The 24,401-nt window shown below is 46.3% G+C and overlaps 7 protein-coding genes and 1 non-coding gene across 8 annotated transcripts; 5 read left to right on the forward strand and 3 right to left on the reverse strand.

Annotated features, from left to right (window-relative positions):
- Positions 1 to 2,829: 2,829 nt before the first annotated feature.
- On the reverse strand, positions 2,830 to 3,172 carry METBIDRAFT_152952 (uncharacterized protein). Its single transcript, XM_018854580.1, has one exon. It carries the CDS (start codon positions 3,074 to 3,076, stop codon positions 2,876 to 2,878), a length of 201 nt encoding a protein of 66 aa, XP_018712893.1. The 5' UTR covers positions 3,077 to 3,172; the 3' UTR covers positions 2,830 to 2,875.
- A 1,165-nt stretch (positions 3,173 to 4,337) lies between these two features.
- Positions 4,338 to 4,943, forward strand: METBIDRAFT_38783 (uncharacterized protein; the record flags this gene model as incomplete). Its single annotated transcript, XM_018857046.1, has 1 exon — positions 4,338 to 4,943. The coding sequence occupies one exon, from the start codon at positions 4,338 to 4,340 to the stop codon at positions 4,941 to 4,943; it is 606 nt and encodes a 201-aa protein (XP_018712894.1).
- Positions 4,944 to 5,582: 639 nt separating this feature from the next.
- On the forward strand, positions 5,583 to 5,837 carry METBIDRAFT_39834 (uncharacterized protein; the record flags this gene model as incomplete). Its single annotated transcript, XM_018857187.1, has 1 exon — positions 5,583 to 5,837. The coding sequence occupies one exon, from the start codon at positions 5,583 to 5,585 to the stop codon at positions 5,835 to 5,837; it is 255 nt and encodes an 84-aa protein (XP_018712895.1).
- A 1,638-nt stretch (positions 5,838 to 7,475) lies between these two features.
- On the reverse strand, positions 7,476 to 9,070 carry METBIDRAFT_152968 (uncharacterized protein). The gene has a single exon (XM_018854581.1). The coding sequence runs from the start codon at positions 8,749 to 8,751 to the stop codon at positions 7,846 to 7,848; it is 906 nt and encodes a 301-aa protein (XP_018712896.1). The 5' UTR covers positions 8,752 to 9,070; the 3' UTR covers positions 7,476 to 7,845.
- Positions 9,071 to 9,863: 793 nt separating this feature from the next.
- METBIDRAFT_38817 (chromatin-remodeling ATPase) lies at positions 9,864 to 13,637 on the forward strand (the record flags this gene model as incomplete). The annotated part of the gene is made up of 1 exon (XM_018857052.1): positions 9,864 to 13,637. The coding sequence occupies one exon, from the start codon at positions 9,864 to 9,866 to the stop codon at positions 13,635 to 13,637; it is 3,774 nt and encodes a 1,257-aa protein (XP_018712897.1).
- Positions 13,638 to 14,006: 369 nt separating this feature from the next.
- Positions 14,007 to 14,091, reverse strand: METBIDRAFT_t107. Its single transcript has one exon. It is a non-coding gene; the product is annotated as a tRNA-Tyr (tRNA).
- A 4,458-nt stretch (positions 14,092 to 18,549) lies between these two features.
- On the forward strand, positions 18,550 to 20,378 carry METBIDRAFT_77810 (glucan endo-1,3-beta-D-glucosidase; the record flags this gene model as incomplete). The annotated part of the gene is made up of 2 exons (XM_018858772.1): positions 18,550 to 19,069; positions 19,150 to 20,378. The coding sequence occupies 2 exons, from the start codon at positions 18,550 to 18,552 to the stop codon at positions 20,376 to 20,378; spliced, it is 1,749 nt and encodes a 582-aa protein (XP_018712898.1).
- A 1,148-nt stretch (positions 20,379 to 21,526) lies between these two features.
- On the forward strand, positions 21,527 to 22,320 carry METBIDRAFT_86981 (fumarylacetoacetate hydrolase family protein; the record flags this gene model as incomplete). The annotated part of the gene is made up of 3 exons (XM_018859272.1): positions 21,527 to 21,781; positions 21,804 to 21,978; positions 22,006 to 22,320. The coding sequence occupies 3 exons, from the start codon at positions 21,527 to 21,529 to the stop codon at positions 22,104 to 22,106; spliced, it is 531 nt and encodes a 176-aa protein (XP_018712899.1). The 3' UTR covers positions 22,107 to 22,320.
- Between the last annotated feature and the right edge of the window lie 2,081 nt (positions 22,321 to 24,401).

Here is a 24,401-nt window from a genome sequence, read left to right on the forward strand (position 1 = left end):
ATACTAAATTCTAATAATATATATATATATATATATATATATCAGATAATACGAGGGGAGTATTTACATCTTAGAGTATAGTCAAAATCATATTATCATAACTAGTTATCGTAAAATACTTCATTACCCCGCAAGGATAAACTGGAGGTCATTAAATTATTATATATTTAGTTAATCAATAAATATTGATCATCTTTCATTTTAAATAACCTCAATATTTAAGTATTAACTATTGTGTTTATTGTAAATATTTAACTAAGATGTCATTGACCGATATCACCTTTGTATTTGTAGCATTTAAAATCAACTTCACCTTTTATTTGATTTTAACCCTTTTATCATTTTTTCAATGATCCATATATGGCAGGTAGAAAATTATTCGATTGTATTCTTTTTTTTCAGCTCTAATAGCTAACATACCCGGCAGCTTTGCTGTCGGGGATATTATCTTAGATCAATTCGATAAATTCTTGAAAAGATAGTGTGAAAAGTTTAAAAAAGGAGAATATCCAAAAAGAAACCCGAAGTATAACAAACTTGTTAAAAAAATATTTGAAATAAAGAATATTCACTGTGGAGAGCCGTATGATGGGAAACTATCACGTATAATCTCCCCGTAATAAACTATCATATTTTACTATTATTCATTACATAAAGTAATTTATTTGTACAAAAGTAATATGTTTCATCTACGGTTATTGAATAAAATAATAGTATTTTATTTAATATAAACATACTTATTTATGTATCATTTAAATATAAGATATAAGATATAAGATATAAGATATAAGATATGAATTTCATCTTCACTTTATGTTAATTTTAATTCATCATTTAGAAATGCTTTAATAAGTTCCTTAACTTCAATAGCAAGCTTTCTAGATCCATTGAAAATCAGACTTATTGCTGATCTTTCTGGTGTGTGTTCTGTCAGCCGTACGCGCATACCATGTGCGCAATAATAAATGTATGGGAACATCCGAAGGAAATGTGGACAGAAATTCTGAGGACGTGAGGTCGTTGGATTGGCGGAACGTAGTGCTGATGATGACTCAAGTTACGGGTCAGGCAGGCTCGTCATAATGTGACAAACTCATATAGAACCTTCCGCTGATACTCGATAGACTATCTTTTTGGAGTCATTTCCATAGAAACAAAGCCATGTTACATAAAGCCTTTGAACAGCCCCCACGCACGTACCTGTATTAAGTGGGCCTGGGTTTTTCGGCTGATCGGGCAGACGGCTTTCTTCACGCCTTTATTGACTCCTAGGAAGAGTCTTCTGTGGTAGTCATATCAGTTTGAACGATCAAGGGGATTTAAAGACTTTTCTTTGCAGTTTTCCGCCTCCTAGAGCATACGCCTTAAAGTCTGTGGTGACAGTCAGCTCAAATCTTGTGAGTTCGCAAAGAGTACCCAGACCATCGTCTAATTGAAACTTTCGGTATTGGCTAGCCAGGACTGGTTCCCCAGTGTGCTACACGATTTTGCAGAGAATAGGGCTTCTGTGGCGTCGGCTTTTTTTTTGTGCCCTGGTAAGAGGTCAGTTTTTCAAGGAGGCCTAAAGAAGCATTCAATGAAGGACAAGTATACAATTATCCTACTGCTTTCTTTGGCTCGTTAATATGGTGCGAATACTAAGATGTATAAATTGTAGACATTTACCCGAACAAGCACCTGCCCATGCCTCAATCGGAGTTTGTGGACAAGAGGACCATCATTCTTACTGTATTCAAAAAAAGGAGACTATTTCAACAATTGGATGCTGGTCTTGAATGATGTATTCTCATAATACGTTCTCTATCGTGATAGCCCCAGATCTAACCCTATGATAATAATGAGGTGGCGAGCCGCTGCTGTCTATGTTACATTAAAAGCCAGAGAATCAGTTGTGGAAGAGCTGACAAGCACAGAGCTCTTGAGAGTCAATCTATCAGCAGTGACCGGACCACTCTCTGAAGAAGGAAAGTTTTGAGTGAATCATCAGTTAATTCAGACACAGTCAATGAAGATAAGTCTCACTATCAGATCTGGAGAAGGAGTGGGCAAGAGGAGATGTGGAGTGATGCAGCGTCAAATAAAGTACGAACTTGCTCAGTTGACTCTCTGCGCTCGTGAATATTCACCGAGGTGGAGTTTGCATGATCCTGTAAATGTGAGTATGTTTGGGGTTTATTTTTTCACGAGCTGCTCTCGAATAGTCTTTGTTTGATATGCATGTCTTATTCAGTTGACGATCTAAAATACGAAGACTCTTCTCTAGATCTGGCTCTAAGACTGCCAAGACTATCAATTACAATTCTAAGCTTCCTGCGTCTGTACTAAACATTCCTTGACTAAATGTCGCTGGTTCTCTCCACTGGGCACTTATTGCTTCATCGAAGGCTACTACATTATTTAATTTTTTGAGGTCGAATTTCTTTTAATCCATACACAAAGTCAGATCTTGTAAACCGAAAACATAGTGATATAGTATATTTATTTTAGTTTTAGAAATAACAAGGTTTAGAATTAGAATTTCTAAAGTAGACAAGTTGAAGTTTTAAATCATTTGGAGATAGATCTGGTATTTTTTATTAGTAAAGTTCCTATTAATGACGGGCGACGCGATGCAGTGGTATATTGAAACAGGGATATAGTATAATGATATAGTGGTATATTGCAGTGATGTATTATAGTGATATAGTACAGTGATATAGTGGTCTATTACAGTGATATATCATAGTGATGTATTATAGTATAGTGGTATATTATAATAATATAGTAGAGTGATATAGTGGTATATTACATTGATATAGTATATTAATCTACCATAGGTATACTAATGCGGTATAGTGATGGTACAGATCGTACAGTAATTTAGTATAGTGACCGATCATAGAGATACAGTGTACTGATGAAGTATACAGTGATCTAATAATGTAATAACAGTGATACACATCACCAATACAATGCAGATTTGTTCAGCTGAAGACACTTGGCTGACCCAAAGGTTGATAAATTTCCAAAGGAAGCCTTGTGTAGACCCATAGTGGCGTCCTAGTCGTGTGAAGATAATCAAGGACACGATATTCATGTTACCAGTTTATGACTCAATACATGGCCTCACTCAATAGCCTGACTCAGGGAGTGGCCTATATTCAAAGCTCTACCGACAGACTGGGTAGGTGTATCCATAAGAATCGGTGCTCTTTCCAGTCCAGCCATTTGCATATGGCCGGTGTCCACCGCTCACTCTAGCAACAGTAAATGTGTACACTTTCGTCCTATGAATAAGGCTACAGTCAGGTGCTCGAGCCAGGCGGCTCCACTGGACTCCCAAGCAGAGCTCCACTATGCGATGATGATTCTTAGTTACTATAAATTCGGAACCGCAAGAAAAGTCGAAGCGGCTCTAGCAATGACCGGCATGGGGACCCACCGGAAGAGGCGGGAGCTTTCTATAGGAGCGAAGCTTTTCAAAGCGCAGGCCAAGCTTTTCAGGGCGCAGACGAAGCTTTTCAGGCCGCAGACCAACGTTTTCGAAGCGTAAGCTCCATTTCTTAAAAGCTTGGACTCCATGCTGGGACTCCATTTTCAAAGCACAAGAAACTGCCCAAAACGTGGACTACACTTCCGAAGCTTCTGTCAAGCATGACCCACACCTTCCCGAGCAGACGCCCAAACCCCAAAACGTAGACCCGAAATAAGGCCGCCCTAAGGCCCAAGCCTAGCACGGATGCAGACGGTAGAAACAACCATCACGTTCACGGCGTCTCCCGTAGAACCTCGGCAGACCGGGCCCACAAGAGACAAGCCCCGCCTGGCCACACATCCCGCCTCCAGTAAAAAAACCCTCGGTGGCGCCCAATACGCAGTCTGCTCCGGAGCCCGTCATGGCACGTCATAGGCAAAGGAGGACCAGGCACAGTAGGCCCGCGGCGCACGCGGCCTTCTCGTGAGGTTGCTACCGCCGGATAATGCAAACACGCCCTTACAACTCGGTGTTGTCCAAGAAGAAGTAGTTGCCCGCCAGCTTCTGCTCCTTGTCCATCTGCGAGTCCTTCTTGTTGATTCTGGGTCTGAACGAGTTGGGGTCTCTTCTGAAGGTCACGTTCAAGTTCTTCAAGAAGCGGTTGCACCCGGTCAACAAGGACTCGGGCGCCTTGGCCACGGCGTTCTGCGACGGCTGGCCCTCGAACACAATGACGCGGTCCGCCAAGTACGTGGCCATCATGAAGTCGTGCTCCACAATGAACGCGGTTTTCTTCGAGTGCAAGATGAATCTGCGGATGACCTTGGAACACACTATCCGCTGCTCCGAGTCCAAGTACGCGGACGGCTCGTCGATCAAGTAGATGTCCGCGGGGATGCCCAAGGCCAACACAAGCGCCACCCTCTGCAACTCACCGCCCGACAACACCTGCACCTCCTGGTCGATGATGTTGTCGATATTCAACGGCTTGACCACATCGCTCTGGAACTGTGGGTTCAAGAACGCACCCTTGATCTTCTTGAAGAACAACTGGCGCACCGTGCCCGGGAAGCGCGGCGCGATTTTCTGCGGCTTCATCGAGATGTTCAACTTGGGCACCTCCGTGCCGTTGTCCGCGGCCAAGGCGCCGGCCAAGATCTTGCAGAACGTGGTCTTGCCGGTTCCGTTCTCGCCAAACATCACCAAGATCTCCGAGTTGGTGAAGTCGCCCTTCTCGACGGTCAACTTGAAATCGCCCTGCGTCTTCCGCAACGTGGGGTACTGCAAGGCCGACGAGTGGTCCAAGATCAAGCCGTCCGCGGCGTCCGCCAAGCGGAACTGCAACGACTCCTCGCGGAACCGCATGTTCTCGGTGGGGATGAAGCCGTCCAAGAAGATGTTGATGCCCTCCCGCACCGACGACGGCAACGTCACCACGCCGTACACCGAGGGCGCACCGTACAAGATGCACACGAAGTCCGACAAGTAGTCCAAGACCGACAAGTCGTGCTCCACACAGATCACGTACGTGGTGGGGTCCAACAACGAGCGGATCAACTCGGCCGCGTGCAATCTCTGCTTGACGTCCAAGTACGACGACGGCTCGTCGAACATGTACACGTTGGCCTTCTGGATGGACGTCATTCCGAGGGCAAAGCGCTGCAACTCGCCACCGGACAACTGCGCCACGTCCCGGCCCATCACGTGCTTCAACTCCAAGAGCTTGGTCACGTACTCAAACAGCTCGGGCCGCTGGTTCTTGGCCTCCAAGATGCCCGCCACGTCCTTGACCGCGGCCTTGGCCAACGCCCGCGGGATGTTGTCCACGTACTGCGGCTTGATGATGGCCAGGATGTTGTCCTCCAACACCTTCAAGAAGTAGTTCTGCAACTCCGACCCCCGGAAGTACTTCAAGATGTCCTCCCAGTCCGGCGGGTCGTCGTAGCGGCCCAAGTTGGGTTTTTGCTTGCCGGCCAAGATCTTCAACGCGGTGGACTTGCCAATACCGTTGGTGCCGACCAACCCCAACACCTGGCCCGGTCTGGGCGTGGGCAAGCGGTGCAACTTGAACGAGTTGGCCGAGTACCGGTGCGTGGTTTCGGCCTCCAAGTTGGTGGGCAAGTTGATGATGTTGATGGCGTCGAAGGGGCACTTCTTGACGCAGATGCCGCATCCCACGCACAACGTCTCGGAGATGAACGCGATTTTGCTTGCGGGCGTCACCTCGATACAGAGCTTGCCGGTCTTGACGACGGGACAGGACTTTCTGCATTCTTGCTTACATTTCTTGGGCTTGCACTTGTCCGCGGACACAATGGCGATTCTCGTTCCCTTGGACGACGGCGCGTTCTTGTTGACGCCTTTGCCTCTGCCACTCATTTGATCTTACGAGATTCTTTCTGGCTGAGTGTTTGTGGATTGAATGGACGGCTCGTTTTTTTTCCCGTCTCTAATTTTGCCAAAATTTGAGTGCGTCCTGCAGGCACCGCGGCTTCTCTCTCTTCGCATGGCTGTTGGAGATGCGGATGCCGAGCTCTGCGCCAGACTCAGTGCCTCTTTTTACTCACCCCCGCGCCGCCAGCGTAAGTCTCAGCATCTTACTAACTCGCGCGTGCGATTGGCCAGTCGCTGGACGGCCCCTCTTGCCGTCCTTAGAAGACACGGCCAGATGTGGGCTTCTGCAGTTTTTTTAGTGGTGTTGGCGGGGGGTTGTACTTTCCGGGACTCTGGCCCGGCCGGGTTTCGGGAAGTCGCGGTTTTCTGTATTTACATTTTTTGTGTACATTTGCAAGTTTAATATATTATTGCGGCAATGCTGGCTTCTCGGTATTAAATCACAAAATACCAAGTAATAATAATACAGGGGTCCACAAAAAAAGGAGGTGCTCTTCTTGAGGGTGTCGGTATAGAGTCCCGCTTTGGCCCTCAAGCTTGATTTATCAAGTCGGCCTGTCGGTTCGGCCAAGCCATGTCTGTTAATTTCCACCTGCTACCCCGTCTATCCCAAACCGTGTCGCTTAGTTTTCTTGTGCAGGCATCCTTGTACTTCCGTGGTGGACATGGCGTTTCGGGGGGGGGGGGGCGAAGAAAGTAAAATACATGAAAATTTAAGTAGATTGTAATCAATGAAGAAAAATCAATAGAAGGAAAATCAATAAAAAAACGATGAGAAAATAGAAGATCGATCGTTTTTGTTATTATGACCTCTAAGTCCTACAGCTAGTTTTCTATATTGTGACATCGCGAAAAAATATGGTGCGTACGAATTCCAATGATCGCTGCAAGAGCGTTTTCTTGAATTGCTGCGGGCGTCGAAAAAAGACGAAACAAAAAGAGCAGATGTGAGCAGCAATTCCAATCGCCATTCTCCCATGCTATACAGTGAAGCCGGTGTGGAAAAAGCGTGGTATGGACAGCGTGGCCAGCATGAAACAAAGGGCAGGCCAACTGCGCCAGAGAAAACCAAATTATAGGCACTACATAAAACCTCGGCTCATTCCTGTATAACAGTGGTCTCTATCTCGACAGGTCTTGATCGCCGGGAAGTGCTGGAACCGTAGTCCTGCTTCTTTCTCGGCTTTGATTTCTGAAACACAGAGCACCATCTTGTTGGTCCCATATCCAATCAGTAGCAGGTAATACAAAAGCATACAGGCGATGGCCTACTGAAGCCGTTTGTGAGACACGCCTGAAGCATCTGCTGAGTGAGGGTCGAAAGAGATCATTTAAAACAGTTCTGCTGTGAATATTTAGTAGGACAGTTAGCACATTGACGATCTGATAATCAAGACCGGCAACAGATGACTAGCTCCAAAAAAAACAGAACCAGCAGAGCTCCTGAGAAACGAAATCCGAACGAAAACCAGCAGAAGACCGTGGGAAAACCAGTGGATCGGCACTTGTAATAACTGGCGACGGCTGCCCCAGTATTTATTCTTTTATCAAATCTGGAGTCTCTCAGTACGCTCTCCAGGTTCTACAGATCGACATAATCAGAATGGCCCGGGCTCTACACTGCAAACGACAACAGGACCTATCTCTACACGGCAAGCACAACAACGAATCCTGCTAATACACAAAGGTGTTCAATTGAGCCCCTACCAACAGACCGCAATTTCGACCTTTTACTAAGCAAGCACCGCGCCTGTCAATCTGCGCGCGCGGCCAAGGGCGTGCGCGAACCACCAATCAGGGGCGGGTCCGCGCCTGACCCCTACTCCCTTTTTTGTCCCCACCACTTCTTTTCCCCAGCCCAAAATATTCTTTTCGCCCCACCAAACTCCGAGCCACATGACTTGAAAAAAAAAACGCACAAGCAGGCTGTGTACACCTACGTGCCAGTGCCTCCTACATGGAAGACTCCCGCTGGCTTGTGCACACCCTTGGCGGGTTCAGGGCATGTGCTCGATAGCCGCCCACGGATGGCCAGGAGAGATGTGGCCAGATTCGGCACGACACAAACAACGGCGATCTTTAGGCCCAGGCTGAAGCCGAGCCAGCACGCGCAATGGCCACAAACACACCTCCCGGCCGCGCCCGCAAGCACAATCAAAGACCCGCTGCGGATGGACGCCTGGGCACCCGGCGCCTGTGGACGCATACTCGACTGTCGTGTGCCCAGCACGCGTGGCATCAAACACGCAGATCCATGTACTAGCGCCGCTGCAGGGCCAGAAGACCGGCATGGCCCTTTGCGCCCAGCCACAGAGACAAGTAGCGCTGCCCTGGCCGCGGCCGTGGCCTGCGCCCTGCGCCCATGAGACGCGTCTGGATGGTAGAGCCGCGCTTCGATTTGCTGCATCAGGATCCGTTTTCGGGTGCCCGAACGTCCTCCGGCCCCACCGCAGTGGGGCCAAGAGCATGACGGAAGAAGAACGCGGGAAAACGCGTCGTGCTCCGCGCCTGCGTCCGCTGGGTGTGCCGCTGGCGGTGGAAGCCTGTCTCCATATCAGTGGCCAGCCCGGTCCCGTCGATGCCCCTGCGCATCTTGACTGCGGGTTGAAGCGCGGCGAGGCGGCGCCAGGCCCCCCAGCGCGTGGCAGGCCCGCGGAAGCGCCGAGAGTGGTGCCCGCAGAGGCGCCGGGAGGAAAACAGTTTTTTTTGCGTGGTCTTGCTGCTCTGCCGCCGGGTTTTTTGTATAGAGATAATACTATGTGAGTATACGAAACGTGGCGCTGCACCGGCGCCCCCGAATCCGGCGTCGAACGTGTTGCACCCAAATCCAGGAGCCGTCGCTCGCATGAATTTTTTTCGCTCCCACCTGTTTTTCCTACCGGCCGCCAAACAAACACGCCCATTCAACGGCACAATCCGCCCGTGCTTTTGAAGCAGCAGAGTCTGATCCCGGCGTCTCCTGAATTTTTCTAGCATCCCACAGAGGTGCAAAAGCGGAGCCCAAAAGCAGCCCAAAAAAAGCGAAAACTGCAGCGAAAACTGCAGCCAAAACAGCCGCCAATATCTACAGAGCTGCCACAGCCAGAGACAGAAGCCCAAGAGCAACAGACAGCAGCGGGATTGCCACAAGAAAAGCAAGACAGCAGCAAAAACGCAGCCAAATCACAGCACAATCACAGCAAAAACACCGCTCGAAAAGGCAGCCAAATCGCACCGGCAAGCCCACGATTAGCCGCCCACCCCAGCAGGTATTCCGTCTCCCACTAGGCCCCACAGTGGAACCAAAAAAGGAAAACAGAATACCGGAGCCCCGCTCTGCCTTTTTCGGAACCAGGCAGACCACAAAGACAGACGAGCCGCTGTCACGTGCCGCCAGCACCCCCTGTTTCTTGCGCTTTAGCCGCCGGCGTTTGCAGACCGCGGTTGTCCGCCCAGCGCACCGCCAAGCAGGCCGGTGCCAGCCACAACAGGCCCCCCAGAAGCGCCCCGAACGCCGCCACCCCCCTCGGGCGGCCCCCACATAAACCGCCCGCACCCCGCCATGGCGAAATTGGACGACGAGATCGAGGCCAACCCCGAGCTCTACGGGCTCCGCCGCTCCGGCCGCGAGAGGAAAACCGCCCTGTTCGCCGAGGAGCTGGACGACGAGCCGCCCGTGCCGCGGCGCCGCCGCCGCGCGGTGGCCGACGAGTACGCGGAATCCAGCGGCGACAACGACAACGACCACGACATTGACGACCACGACATCGACGACAACGACGAGTCGGGCTCGGACGCGGACTTCGGGCCGCGGGCGCCGCGCCACAAGACCCCCCGCGGCAGTGCCGGCGGGCGCAAGCGGGCACGGGCCAACCCGCGGGCGAAGCGCCAGGCTGCCGCCGCGGCGCCTGCCGAGGTGCGCTTCTCCACGCGCAACAGCGGCGCCGTCAACTACGCGGTGGACTCGGCGGACGACGCGGAGTTCATGGAGAGCGACGCGGAGGACGGCGGCGACTACTACTACTACGAGCAGGCGATGCAGGAGGAGCCCCTGGCGGCGATCGACGCGGTGTTGGACCACCGGCCGAACGCGGACAACGCCACGGCCACGGGCGACGCGCGACGGGACTTTGAGTTTCGCATCAAATGGGCGGAGCAGTCGCACTTGCACAACACGTGGGAGCCGTACGCGGCGCTCCGCGAGGCCAAGGGCTTCCGGCGCGTGGACAACTACATCAAGCAGTACATTGCCATGGACCAGGAGATCCGCGCGGACCCGCTCACGACCAAGGAGGAGCTCGAGGCCATGGACATCGAGCGCGAGCGGCGCCGCGACGAGCAGGCCGAGTACACGTGCGCGGAGCGCATCGTGGACAGCGCGCGCGTGGAGTTGGGCGACGGCACCTCGCAGCTCCAGTACTTCGTCAAGTGGCGCCGGCTCTACTACCACGAGTGCCTGTGGGAGGACGCGGCGGTGGTGGCGCGCGACGCGCCGGAGCAGGTGGCCAAGTACCAGCAGCGCTTGCAGTCCAAGATGCTCCCGAACCTCCTGGCCACGTACCCTTCGAGCCAGCGGCCGCGCTTCGAGAAGTTGAGCAAGCAGCCGCCGTTCATCAAGAACGGCGAGTTGCGCGACTTCCAGTTGACCGGCTTGAACTGGATGGCGTTCCTCTGGCTGCGCAACGAGAACGGCATCTTGGCCGACGAGATGGGGCTCGGCAAGACCGTGCAGACCGTGGCCTTCTTGTCCTGGTTGATCTACGCGCGCCGCCAGAACGGGCCGCACCTCGTCGTCGTGCCCTTGAGCACCATCCCGGCCTGGCAGGAGACCTTCGAGAAGTGGGCCCCGGACCTCAACTGCCTCTACTACTTGGGCAACACCGAGGCGCGCCGCACCATCCGCGACTACGAGTTCTACGGCGCCAGCCGCAAGCCCAAGTTCAACATCTTGTTGACCACCTACGAGTACATCTTGAAGGACCGCGCCGAGCTCGGCGCGTTCCGCTGGCAGTTCTTGGCCGTGGACGAGGCCCACCGCTTGAAAAACGCAGAGTCCTCCTTGTACGAGTCCTTGCGGCTGTTCAAGGTCGCAAACCGTCTCTTGATCACGGGCACACCTTTGCAAAACAACATCAAGGAGTTGGCCGCCTTGTGCGACTTCTTGTCTCCGGGCAGGTTCAGCATCGACCAGGAGATCGATTTCGACGCGCCGGACGACAACCAGGAGGAGTACATCGAGCACTTGCAGCTGAGCATCAAGCCCTTCATCTTGCGCCGCTTGAAGAAGGACGTCGAAAAGTCTCTCCCGTCGAAGTCCGAGCGCATCTTGCGTGTCGAGTTGTCCGACCTCCAGACCGAGTACTACCGGAACATCATCACGAAGAACTACGCCGCGTTGAACTCCGGGGTCAAGGGCTCCCAGATCTCCCTCCTCAACGTCATGAGCGAGTTGAAGAAGGCCTCCAACCATCCGTATTTGTTCGACGGTGCAGAAGACCGCCTCTTGGCCAAAGCCGGCTCGGCGTCCCGCGACACCATCTTGAAGGGCCTCATCATGTCCTCGGGCAAGATGGTGCTCTTGGAACAGCTCTTGACGCGTCTCAAAAAGGAGGGCCACAGGGTGTTGATCTTCTCTCAGATGGTCCGGATTTTGGACATCTTGGGCGACTACCTCTCAATCAAGGGTTACCAGTTCCAGCGCTTGGACGGAGGTATTCCGTCCGCACAAAGAAAGATCTCCATTGACCACTTCAACGCACCTGACTCGAGAGACTTTGTCTTCCTTCTCTCAACGAGAGCTGGTGGCTTGGGTATTAACTTGATGACAGCCGACACCGTCATTATTTTCGATTCCGATTGGAATCCGCAGGCAGACTTGCAAGCCATGGCGCGCGCCCACAGAATCGGCCAGACAAAACATGTCTCGGTCTACAGATTTGTATCCAAGGACACTGTGGAGGAGGAGATCTTGGAAAGAGCCAGGAAAAAGATGATTCTTGAATATGCCATCATTTCCTTGGGCATGACCGATCCGGCCACCTCCAAAAAGAACAAAAACGAGCCCACTTCCAGTGAACTCTCCCAGATCTTGAAGTTTGGTGCTGCCAACATGTTTGCTGCTTCAGACAACCAAAAGAAGCTAGAGGATTTGAACTTGGATGATGTGCTTAGCCGCGCCGAGGACCATGTAACCACTCCGGACCTAGGCGAATCAAATTTGGGATCCGAAGAATTTTTGAAACAATTCGAGGTGACGGACTACAAGGCTGACGTTGAATGGGACGATATAATCCCCCAGGATGAGCTAACAAAGCTCAAAGAGGAGGAGAAAAAGAGGGCTGAGGAGACATACCTTAATGACCAGATTGCTATTTACTCGAGAAGGAGAGCAGCTGTTAAAAAGCTCCAAGGCGACACTCCTGATACATCTGGAATGGAAGACGATGACGAGGAAGATGGAGGAAGGAGAAAGGCCGCCAAAAAGAAGGCAGAGGAACACCATGAGTTATCTGAGCGTGAGATAAGAGGGCTTTACAGGGCAATTTTGAAGGTTGGTGACTTAAGCGGCAAGTGGAATCAACTCGTTGAAGACGGAAGCATTTCCAACAAAAACCCAGTCTTGATCAAACACGCGTACAATGAGATCATCAACATGTCGAAGAAATTGGTCCGAGAAGAAGAGGCAAGAAGAAGCGAAGCCCTTGCTGAGTTGGAAAGAAAGGCGAAGGACCTGAAAGTTGCCAATGATGATGGCGAAAGCGCTACTGCCCTTTGGTTGGCCAAGAAGAAAGAGAAAAAGGCTGTTCTTTTTGAATATCAGGGCGTTAAGAACATTAATGCTGAATTGGTTTTGACTCGTCCTCCAGACATGAAGCTTCTAGAGTCATTAATTCCCGCCGAAAAGCCTCACACATTCGTGCTCCCGCGTGCACCAAAGCTGGTCCTGAATTGGAATTGCGAATGGTCTCCAAAAGATGACGCCATGCTTCTACTCGGTGTGCACAAGTTCGGCTACGGATCATGGATTCAGATTAGAGATGACCCAATCCTAGGGTTGCAAAACAAACTTTATTTGGAAGCGCCTGGTAAAGTTGCCGAAAAGAAGGATGCACTGTCCGAAACTGTGCCTTCGACATCAGGGAATGAACCTGATGGCAAGGTCAACGGAGACGCAAAACATGCTCAAAATAAGAATGCGGGGAAGAAGGTCCCAGGCCCGGTACATTTGGGCAGAAGAGTTGACTATTTGTTCACGATATTAAGAGGCGAGGATGACGCATCAAGTGTACTGTCTGCCCCTCTGAAAAAGAGGATAAGGAAGGTGAAGATGGAAGTCCCCGGGCTGAAAGATGGCAAGAGACTGAGTCAGGGATCTGACTCCAGTATCCCAAAGACGAAGACCAAGAAATCCAATGGCGAGACAACCAAGACCAAACTGGTTGAACACAAGGCCCATCATGGGGATCAAATGAAAATCAAGACCGAAACAGCCGATGATGACGACTTCTTGGAGTATGCGAGCATGGATGAGGCACAGTGTAAGGCAACACTAAAGCCCGTAGCTAAATCTTTGATGAAGTTACACAAAGGAAACAAAGGCTTAGACAAACATGAATGGGCCGCGCTTTTAAGACACGAGTTGGGCACGATTGGTGATTTCATCGAAAGCCCGGGCGCGAACAATTCAGACGAGAAAACCCGCAAACACTTGTGGTCATACGCCAGCTTGTACTGGCCAGCACGGGTGCCGAGTGCCAAGATCAATGCGATGTATACTAGGATCAAGTCGCAGGGGGAGAAGAAGGCTTGAGTCCGATGTGCGTAGTTTTGTTGAAGCTATAGGTGAACATATTTTAATCGGAGTGTATTATTCAATCGATTGAGCCTATTCAAAAACCCGAAGATAGACACCAACAGCACATGATAGAATTTGCGGGTCAAGAGTGTGGAAAACCAAATTTTATGAGTGTTCTGCTGGTTGACTGTTGAAATCTTCCGCTTTCATCTGGGTTTTCCGGAAAGCTGCTGATACTTAGAGATGTAATATCAATATCTGATACACTCTCGACTACCTTATGCAGCGAAGATTTAAGACTGGTTGACAAAGGACAATAAAGCTGGAAAGTATTTGATGTGGTGATAAGCAGCTTTCTGCTCTTTTCCAAAATGCAAAAAGAAATCTCCCGGGGGTGAGTCGAACACCCGATCTCAAGATTACAGTTGAAATTACAGTCTCGCGCCTTAGCCAGCTTGGCCACCGAGAGGATTTCTGAAAATTGCTTAAAGTTAGGGGTAGAAATACGACTACATAAAAAGACTAAACCGGCCCATAGTGATGTTTCTGAAGCATGGAACTGTTATTCACTGCATATTATCGGTCTCAAGAATGCGAGTGGGAGAATGTACAGCAAAGAGGTCTCAAGGCCCCAGCCGACAACTCATTGGAGAACTTAACAAAATTAAATTGGTTCGTCACCACGATTTTCAAGGTCTGCACCAGAAGGCGTGGCGAGTTACAGGAAGTGGGCTCCTTAAGTTCGCTACAACCATCTGAGTTGAAGCGACTACTCGGGAGACTTATTCTAGTTGCCAATAATGTAATATCCAATGCGTAAACAGATACGGGCCAAGAGGACCTTCCAGGCCGTGACTAACGGAAGGGAACGGGCCGAGTTTCGACATTTGGTACGTAGCTAGGAACTATTTGAAGGTTTTTTTATGAATATTATTTATATAGTTTTGTTCCTTTGATCAGATGAATCTACAAAAAAAAAATAAAAATGTTAAAGTCGTTTACAGGGTTTATTGGCTTAGGGGCCAGAAGGCAAAGACAAATGTACGTCTTGCCGCCTTGTCAAATGAACTATGGTTACGGGCCCTACGGAAAACATATCCTATGCGACGATGACATTTAGTTAAATCTATTCAAGTGGCTGAGATTGGTTATGAGCAGGAGTCTTTCGAACTTGCTGAAAAATTATAATAGTATTTCTAATTATCAACATACCTGATGGCCACTCAAAGAATATAAACTTTAGACAAGGTCAAATTTGATGCACCCACAATGGGTGTGATTAAAGCACAAAGGTGCTAAAAGCCGTATAAATAGACCTGAGTCAGTGTTGCGATCTATTAAAGGGTTTTCTTCATAGTTTTTCGTTAGTGGTGGGGTTTTACATTTCTCCAGTGACACCCTATCATATGATGTTTCTTTCGAAAATAGTTCATCCACAATACACTCTACTCTGGCACACAGTTTCAGTAGACTGACTTGTATTGTATATATAGACGGCCAGGGCTAAGAAAAGCTAAAAGAGGAAAAAAATGTCACAGATCATGCTTTTTTTTGGGGTCGAGGCACGTGCCCATGACGCGGCCGTCAGCCTGGGAAAAAGAAACATTCAAGAAACAAGCTGTTGCAGTAAGTTTGAAGCCCCGCGGACGCCGAGTCCATGACAGGAGGCATATACGGTTACGCCGTGGGCGGGGAAGCCTGGATGGATGGCTGCGGCGTATATAAGGTGTACTGCTCCGGACTCAGCTAGTGTAAGTTTTGGGGCCAGGCGCGCACGAGGGCACGGAGGAGATTTGACATATCCTAAACGGAAACTGGCATCTCCGTACGAAGCGTGCTGATTCATGGGGATTGTGACTTGGTTACAAAAGCTTGTTGAGACTACGAAAGCGATTTAGGCTTTAGATAGAAGAGCACAACTTCCCATTAGATTTTTGCAAGTTGTGACATGCTTTTGGACCATGCGCATATGCTGATTGATGAGTAAGTATAGATCATAGAAAGATTTGTATACTGGACGAATAGAGACTGATCCAAGCCCATTTACATGGCATGACACGGCTGGATTGCGCACAGGTAAAGGCGTGACTATCCCAATTGTTAACCTGCGTGTACTGCTGCAAAGAGTTCTTTACCCTGCGTGAAGCGCGCATTGAAACTCTAGGCCTGCTTAGAGCCTTGGTCAATGTTGTAGACAGTCCTAGTAGGCTTTTGCGGACTAAGGTTCGTATGGGGTGGTGAAAACATGTGAACTAGTGGTGATATCAGAAGAGCCATCGGAGAGAAGTCGGTCTCGATGTCTTCTAATGCACCTTTCATCAGGACATAGGGGTCTTCCACTTTAGGGATGGAAGTGTCCTGACTAGGAGTTGTCATTTGGTAACGTAAGAATCGATTTAGATGTTAGGGACTTCACGGGACATAGGGGCTATGTATTACTACTTGATCATTGGTTTCTCTAGAAATCTACAGGAGTTCTATTCCACCTTTATACACTTTATCCCGAGGTCACGTGAACGGAACCTGTAGAACTCGAGAGAATATTCTATGAGTTGTCTAGAATGATATCTGACAGAACTCACACTAATGGAGGTACAAATAGCTATATATGAGCTTACAAGGACCATCAGTGTCAAGCTGATACCAGGGACCTTACATAAGATATAGATCTATGAAGAGGAGTTTCCCTTGAAGAAGGAAGAAAAGGAGACAGGAAAAGCTTTTCATGTCAGATTTAGCAGACCACTGCGAGAGTGTCTTCGCCTTTGAGTACGTGTTCCAACCACCATACTGGTGATTGGGTCATCTATCTCAACAGAAGTGCTGAAGCCAGTTCCCTTAATTGGATTTGACACTGCGACTAGAACTTGAGTTATTCAGCGACCCATACCCCGCGGTGGCTGATAGATAAATTGTGCACAATCATGCGTCTAGAATTGCTATGTTATATTCAGGACGTTGTTTGTTTCTCCCTTGGGATCTATTGCAGTGTGGGAATACAACTAGTATTGGAGTTTTCAGCCACAAAAAAAACATCCCGTTCGGTATTTCGAGCATAGTATTCTAATCACAGAAGGTTTGGTCCCAAACTAAACATTTTTCTATCGTTACATTCCGCAAAATCAAAACAAAAATGGAATGTGGCGCAGCTGCTCAAGTTATTGGTCCCACCAATTTGGGATGGACTGTATATATACTCCAGGACACTGCACAGACATTTATGCCATTACGCTTTACAGGATCCATGCATCGGAACTGTATGTACATGATGGGATTAATGCGATTGCTTACTCATCATATTCATGCGCTGAGCCTTTTAGCGATGAGAACAGAAAGAACGAACAGGTGTGCACGGTTCGGACTTTAGAGTGTTCCAAAGAATTAAGACTATTGGCCAACGACGCTATCCTTTTGTATTGGGGTGTTCAAATGTAACTTACATACTGCGACAAACAAGAAAAAAAATAATCAAAAAAAAAACCTTTGAAACTTCAAATAGCACAAAGCCTTTTGCAGCTCGTGCGCTGCAGTCTTGTAAAACAATAGAGCCACAATGGCAATTTTAGGTCGACCAGAAATCCAGGTTTGCCGGAATTGTTTTTCTATAAATGTCAAGACTGGCGACCTCTTATCTTTAAAGTGAATCAGACGACAGGGCCAAAGAACGCAGAGAGAAACATCGTTTTTGCCCTAAAGATGTCAGCCCAATTACATTGTTTTATTCTTGTACCTTTTTTTCAACGGAAAAGCTTTCGCTCAAGTTGTCGGGAGAGAAGTGATTGAGGATTCAGCGCCTACCAGCATCCGACCTATTATCCCCAAGTCACGCAAAATTCCTCTTCATTGTCTTCCAATTAGTTCCAAAAGCTCTGATCAAAACTCAATCGATATCCACTTGACAAGTGAATATGAAGCGAGACAAGCAGCTGATTCTGAAAGCAGAAAGCTGACTGTTTACAGTAGTCCTAGTGTTTTCAATACGATGAAATCGAATAGACATCTGGCTGAAATGAGGACTTCTACATACAGCAACATGTTTCCACAAGAGACGAATGAGTTTACCCCTGTTTCGGAAGGTGATATTGCTTTGAGCATCTATGCGAATGTTAAAAACGCTTCCACGGAAACAATTTTTTCGGGTGCCCCCACTATGTCCGCAAGTTACGAGAGTGGTGTAGCATCAGTGAATGGGACAATGGAAAATCCAATTATACATCTCACAGTCTTGCATGGCCCGGATGAAATTACTATCAACGAATTGTCTTCTGCCTCACAGACTGCGACGGAATTCGGTTTTTCTTCTGTGTATGAGGGAGCGAGTGTCACTGAAAACTTAGTATCCAACACCAGCATCCCATTTTCATCAATGTGGAATAAATCTATTACAGATAGATCGAAGTCTCATCGCTCTGAAAGAGGACAATCTAGCTCTGTCACTTCCGATGCAAGCCTTGAGGTATCCAGTGTCAGCTCTAGAGAATCTAGCGCAAGCTCTTCCCACATGCCTTCACTGACAGATCAAATCTTAAGGTTCACATCAAGACCTCTGTGTATTTCATACAATGATTTATTTGAAAGAATTGAATATGCTGACCCCACCACATTTTTTGAATCCAAAGAACATCCAATAAATCTTCCTCCAGGTGTTTCTCAATCAATTCCTTTTCAAACAAACAAGTTCTACACCAACATGTTTATGGGAGATCAGACAGGACCAGTTTACACTTACCCATACATTGTTTACTGGGAAAAACAAGACTTTTTTGGAATGGGAATTCAAAACGTCGACATCAGGGAGAGAAAATATAGCGGCGCGGGTGCACAGCGTGGTACAAATAAGTTTTACTACAACCCGCCCCATAGAGCTGGTATTTTTATTGGGGCAACTTCCATCAAAGAAGACAGTTGTCATTTAAGGATATCAGACATGAAATCATTATCAGCTGAGGCTAAGATTTCTTCTGAGTCTGATTTCAAGAGATATATTGCATTTCCTTTGGTCGAGGGTATGGGAGTTGTTACAGCTGTGTACCATGGGGACTTGATTCCAAAAATTCAAGGCAGAGAAGGGATTCTGACATTTGAAAAATTTCGTTTCTCAGAAAAGCCCGGTAATACTCAGTTTTATCGAGCCGAGGGGGGAAACTCAGAGACATGGTTGATATCAGTGACCCTCCCAAATACCGATGAGACATTTGAACTATCTAAAAACAAAGAAGGAGCCATTCACTTCGTTGAAGGTTCCAAAGCTGTCGACGGTCTTATCATTCAGATCGCAATTACTTCATCTGAAGATGGTACAGAGACAGAAAAAGTATACCAACAAACTGCCGGAATGTATGTCACGGGTACAAAATTTTCTGGGGACGTGAATTGTGAAACAGTCAACTACAAGATCCAATATGAGACAGAAGGATCCTCTGAAATTGGGAAGCCCATATCTTCGCGTTACCGCATCATATTGAATTGTTTGATGAGCAAATGAACGAGCGAGCACAACTGATTTATCGGCTAACGACGACAAAAGGGACAATGCAAGGGTATTTATCTAATGAGCTCCTTTTTTCTCATAAAGTTGACAATAAGGTTCAGTGGTTGCCTTACTTGAGAAATAATGAAAAACTCGAGTACACGAAAGAACAAATGGAACTTATTCGTAAAACTGCTAGAGAAGAACTTGAAGGTGTGGATATTGAACAAACAGTCTTGAATATGGGGAACCATTATTTTGTGGGAAAAGTTCTTGACAAATTTGCACACCTTTTGTATGTGGTTGATGAATTTCTCAATGATGAAGTTTTGACTAAGGCTGTCTTGAAATCGATGAAGGGATTTTTTAAAACATTCAGGGAAAGGAAAGGTGAAAGAGGCTTTTTTTACGACACAAAATTCGGGGGTGTCACGTCAAAAAGTGCTTTTAGAAACGTTAAAAATGGGGAAGTTGACCCTGGAAACATCAACATAGATTTTGGAAATGGGTTGTACAACAACCACAACCATGATTACTCCTACTACATTCATGCAGCAGCAGTTGTTGGGAAAATTGACAAGAAATTTGGAGGAAATTGGGTTTCAGAAAACAAAGATTTCATTAACACTTTTGTTAGAGATGTGGCCAATCCATCTGAAGAGGATTCGTTTTTCCCCGTGTTCAGACTGTTCGACATTTTTCAAGGTCATTCATGGGCTCATGGTATAACTAATATGAGGGACGGGAAAAGTCTTCAGTCAACTTCTGAGGACGTCAATTTTTCTTACGCGATGAAAATGTGGGGCCAGGTTATTGGAGACGAGGCTATGGAGGCAAGAGGAAATTTGATGTTGAGTATTCAAAAAGCATCCTTTAATCTTTACTTCCTCTATCAGGACGACAACAAGGTTGTGGCTCCTACCATGTTGAAAAATAGAGTGTCTGGTTTACTCTTTGAAGCAAAGTTGGCTTACGAAACCTGGTTTGGCAGCAATCCTGAGTTTATTAATGGAATTCAAATGTTACCACTCACACCTGCTCTTGGGCTGGTGAGAAGTGCAAGCTTCGCCCAGAAGGAATGGGACGAAATCCTAGGAAAATTGAGCATTACTAGCCAATGGGCTGGAATCTTGAATTCTAATCGGGTCTTTTTCGACCCGAAGTCAGCGTGGAACTATTTTTCCAATCCTCAATTTGATTACCAGAACGATATGGACGGTGGACAAAGCAGAACTTGGAATTTAGTTTTTTCTGCCCCATTCTTCAACCAAAAACCCCAAATATAAGTAGAGACTCTGTATAAGTTGACTGAAGAAACCTTGTTTGTTTGAAATTAAATGAAAAATTTATTAGACTTTCTTTAAGTGTGTCCTGAATCAAGTAGCTCTACTAATAGTGAATCAAGAAAGCTTGACACGGTTTTTTGTCACGCAAAAGGGTTAATACTAGCCATAATGTGATACAAGTATCACCTGTGGGGTTGCTTTTGCCCTGATACTTGATGGGTGTATTTAGTGTAACTGATACCAATTTGAAATCATACTAAAAACTCATAAATTCATAGTCTACATTTTTTTAAAGTGTGTGTATCTATGATGTCTCCAATAAATCTTTTTTGATCATTACATTGTAAAAAAGAAGATCAAAACTACATTTTGGAAGTTGCGAACATGCAATGTGTGTCTTATTGCATGTACTCTGTCAAAGAGTGCATAATGACAAACATTTCTGAGGTCAGTCTACGAGATCTTCGTATTTATCCATATAAGTAATAGAGTACTCAGCGCAATTCCGGATCATTGAAGAAATTTTATTTAAAGCAAGGATTTTGCTTTTCCCTAGGGACGGAAAACGCCCGCTTCGGTGTCGTAGCCGAGAATGTCTCCTGTCTGCCGCCACAACACACTAGTATCACCAGAATGTAGAATGTCATGTATGTCAATATTTGTGGTGCGTGCTCGAAACTGTGTTTTCTTTCAGCATTTTATTGTGTGAATGCTCACAACATCCAAAGGACTCTACGTGTCGTCATCAACAGTCATGTTTCAACATATTGGCTCTAAGTTTTTTTCAATGAATACATTTCTATGGTTGTTCGTGATACACTTGTAGAATTAGTTAAATTTGACAAAAAACTTCCATTCAACTGAGACTCTTTAAAATTAATATCACATAATTTTGCAAGAACAAACCAAATTCACGGAAATTCAACGGAATCGACCGGCTCGTCGTTTATACGTGCCATAACTTCTTCGACTTCTCCGCAGTCTCGTAATGTATCGTAACCTTCCCCAAGATTTAGGGCAGATATTTCCTACATCTAAGAATTGGTATCTCGTGCACATCTAGAGATCAAGAAAATAGCAATATTTGCAAAGATGCCCATTGAAATACGTTGATAATTCCCGAAAGATTTTTTGCATTGGGCGCAATTATGCTGCTTACAAAAGAGCTGAACAGTTGCACCCGACAACAGCTCTTCTTCTTCTTCTTGAAGCCTTCTTCGTCAATTTTGAAGCCAGGCTCTGGGCCAGTTTCAGTGCCCTTTGGCACAATCGTGCACCACGATGTGGAACTTGCCGTGATTCTTGGAAAAGACTTGAGAAACCAGCCGAAGGATTTTTCGCCTGAAGATGCGCTGGAGGAAATTGATGGATATGCACTTTCGATCGACACGATTGCGTGGAACGTGCAAGACGAGGCAAAAAAAGGGTTTGCCGTGGTTAATTGGGAAAGGGTTCGACACCTTTTTGCCTTGGTCGGAATTTATCCCCAAGGAGAATATCCCAGATCCCTACAACGTGCGATTGTATCATAAAGTTAACGAAGAGACCAAGCAGGATGACATAGCTAGCCTGATGATCTTTGCAATTCACAAGATTTTGAGTCATACGTCATAAATAATGACACTAGAGAAGGGTGACTTGATATTCACAGGAACATCTAAGGGCGTGGGGCCCGTGAAGCCCAGAGACCACATTACTGCATCATCGGGGGACCCCAAAAATTGCTAGTATTGAAGTAGACGCCCAAGAGAAATATGGCCCATACTATTTCAAGGAGACATATGAGCTTTTAACGGGACCGTATGCAGAGAATAGAGAGTGTCATGCTTGCAACGGATCTTCTCGTACAAGACAGGCGATGAGGACGTTGTCAACAGAACAGTATACTAGAGCGTATCATCTTTATGTTTTTGATAGCTAATCATCGCACGAATTAGCCCAGTAAGAGCGATTTTTTTAATTTGTTTTTTCATTTATAATTGCTTGATAAATGATGCTTTTGGGTTTTTTTCATTTTTTCATGCTGAGCATTTTCTACAGCCTCAGCAATGGTATGAGGTAAATGTTCTCTAGCAACTACTCTGCAACCTACTGTTATTTCACACCCTATGAATTATTCCCACTTGAAGTTTCCTTCTTCATCGAATGATTATTCTTTTCGAAAAGAGAGTTAGTTAATTACTGCTTGATCTGGCACTGAAGGTCCAATTTGGAATGTCTGCTTAGTATGTCAATCACAAAAGCTACCAAATGATTATTGTTGATTGAAGAGTTTTACTCCACACATCAGTTGAAGCAATAAGTATTAGGCCAAGTCGAATACGCACTTGAATATGCCTGCTAAAATAAAACAATTTGATTTGTTTATAGAAATTTGTTGCTTGACTTATTCCGCCTAATTCCTAATGTGATCAGTATCTTTGGCATGACCGCGATGTGAATGAACACATCAGAGCTTTGGTTCTACCAACTAACTCAATTAAGGTCTTCGGTACAAATATTTAAATTCATTTATTCTAAGTTGACAATGAGACCAAGATTCAAACTTGTACAACAGAAAATTGAAAAGCCACTAAGCGTACTAAGTAGCTTAACGTGATTTGGATATTACTGTCATCCATTGCAACATTGAGCTTTCATTAGCGGAAGAATTATCCGCAACGCTAAACTTGTGTGGTTATGTATGTTTCAAGTAAAAATTTGCTCAAATTGCAAAAAAAGGTACCTGAGTCCTTTCAGTAAGATATGCGCATTCAACAACATTTTATTTAAAAAACAAAGTATTCACATAAAATATATCGTAATTCTGTATTATTTCACGTTTAATACTTATTAACCGCAAGTTAAATCCAACTTAACTTTTTCTTTCATACTGTTTTCATTTGATCCCAACGTCGACAAAGCATTTAAAAACTTGATATTCAGAGCGGAATACATAGAGTCGAAACCCGCTTTATACAAGTAAATGCATAGCAGTCTGTATTAACTCCCATGAAATGACTAAAAATCTCAAGTTTTGTCATCTTGACTGCTGGAGATGGTTAAAGATGTCGAACTTGCTAGACGATGAACGAGCGTCACAAAGAAAGTATCGTTCAATTCAAGAAATGCTGAACAGAACATAAGGAACAATGATGAATTTTTTTGAATAATAAAAGCAGATGTAGATGTTATTGACCTTGTAAATGGCGAAAAAGTCAAAGTAAATGTCTCGCTCAGGAAAATGAGATATACTCCAGACACATCTGGTGGAGATAAATTTACTCTTTTGAGGTTTCTTTTGAAAACCCATGATCAATCCCCAAGTATTTCTTATTACCCGGAGAGCTTGCAAAGTACAGAAAAAAAAAGAAACGAATGAACTTATAACTGCGCGATTTCGTAGAAAGTTACAACTCCCGTAATAAATGACATGGTTGTTTAGGAACAGATTTCAGCCACAAACGACATTTTTGAAAATCTCACGCAGAAGAAACCCGATGTGTACGGCATTTTTTTACGAACACGGTGGTCAATTTGAATTGAAAAAAGATCGGTCCATATTCTGACCTCGCAAAAGAAACTGAAGAAAGTCAAAGGAGGAGAGGCGCAGACATTACCTCGCTTTTCCAGAGGAGGAACAAGGGTACAATGAGAAACATGAAAGACTCTTCTCGAAGGCCAGGTGAAAATTTTTGAGGCTCTAACATATCGTTTTGAAGGTGAGAATACTAAACAATTGATTAGAAGAACACATTCGCTGCACCCAGGGGACAACATCTGTTAAGTATGATGCAGCTTATTTTCTACCACATTTTTGGGTGTGGTGAATTTCTCTCTTTTCGAAGAATTAAGCAATAGTTTGCAGTAGAAACCAATACCTGCGACTATTTACAGAATTGCCAGAAGTGATCGAAGTATTCAAGAGCTGCATGATTGTAAAAGTAAGAAATGAACAGCAATTACACAGGAAAATCAACGCATTACAGGGGTCCAAACACACTAGGAGGCCTATGCTGACCGTGGGTTCAACCCTGAGATAGC

The sequence above is a fragment of the Metschnikowia bicuspidata genome, assembly GCF_001664035.1.
Source record: "Metschnikowia bicuspidata var. bicuspidata NRRL YB-4993 chromosome Unknown METBIscaffold_2, whole genome shotgun sequence".
Taxonomy (NCBI): Eukaryota; Fungi; Ascomycota; class Pichiomycetes; order Serinales; family Metschnikowiaceae; genus Metschnikowia; species Metschnikowia bicuspidata.

Bases quoted from the DNA above. Each gene is read 5' to 3' on its own strand.
- METBIDRAFT_152952 (XM_018854580.1), bottom strand. From the start codon at position 3,076: ATGAATATCGTGTCCTTGATTATCTTCACACGACTAGGACGCCACTAT.
- METBIDRAFT_152968 (XM_018854581.1), bottom strand. From the start codon at position 8,751: ATGGGCGTGTTTGTTTGGCGGCCGGTAGGAAAAACAGGTGGGAGCGAA.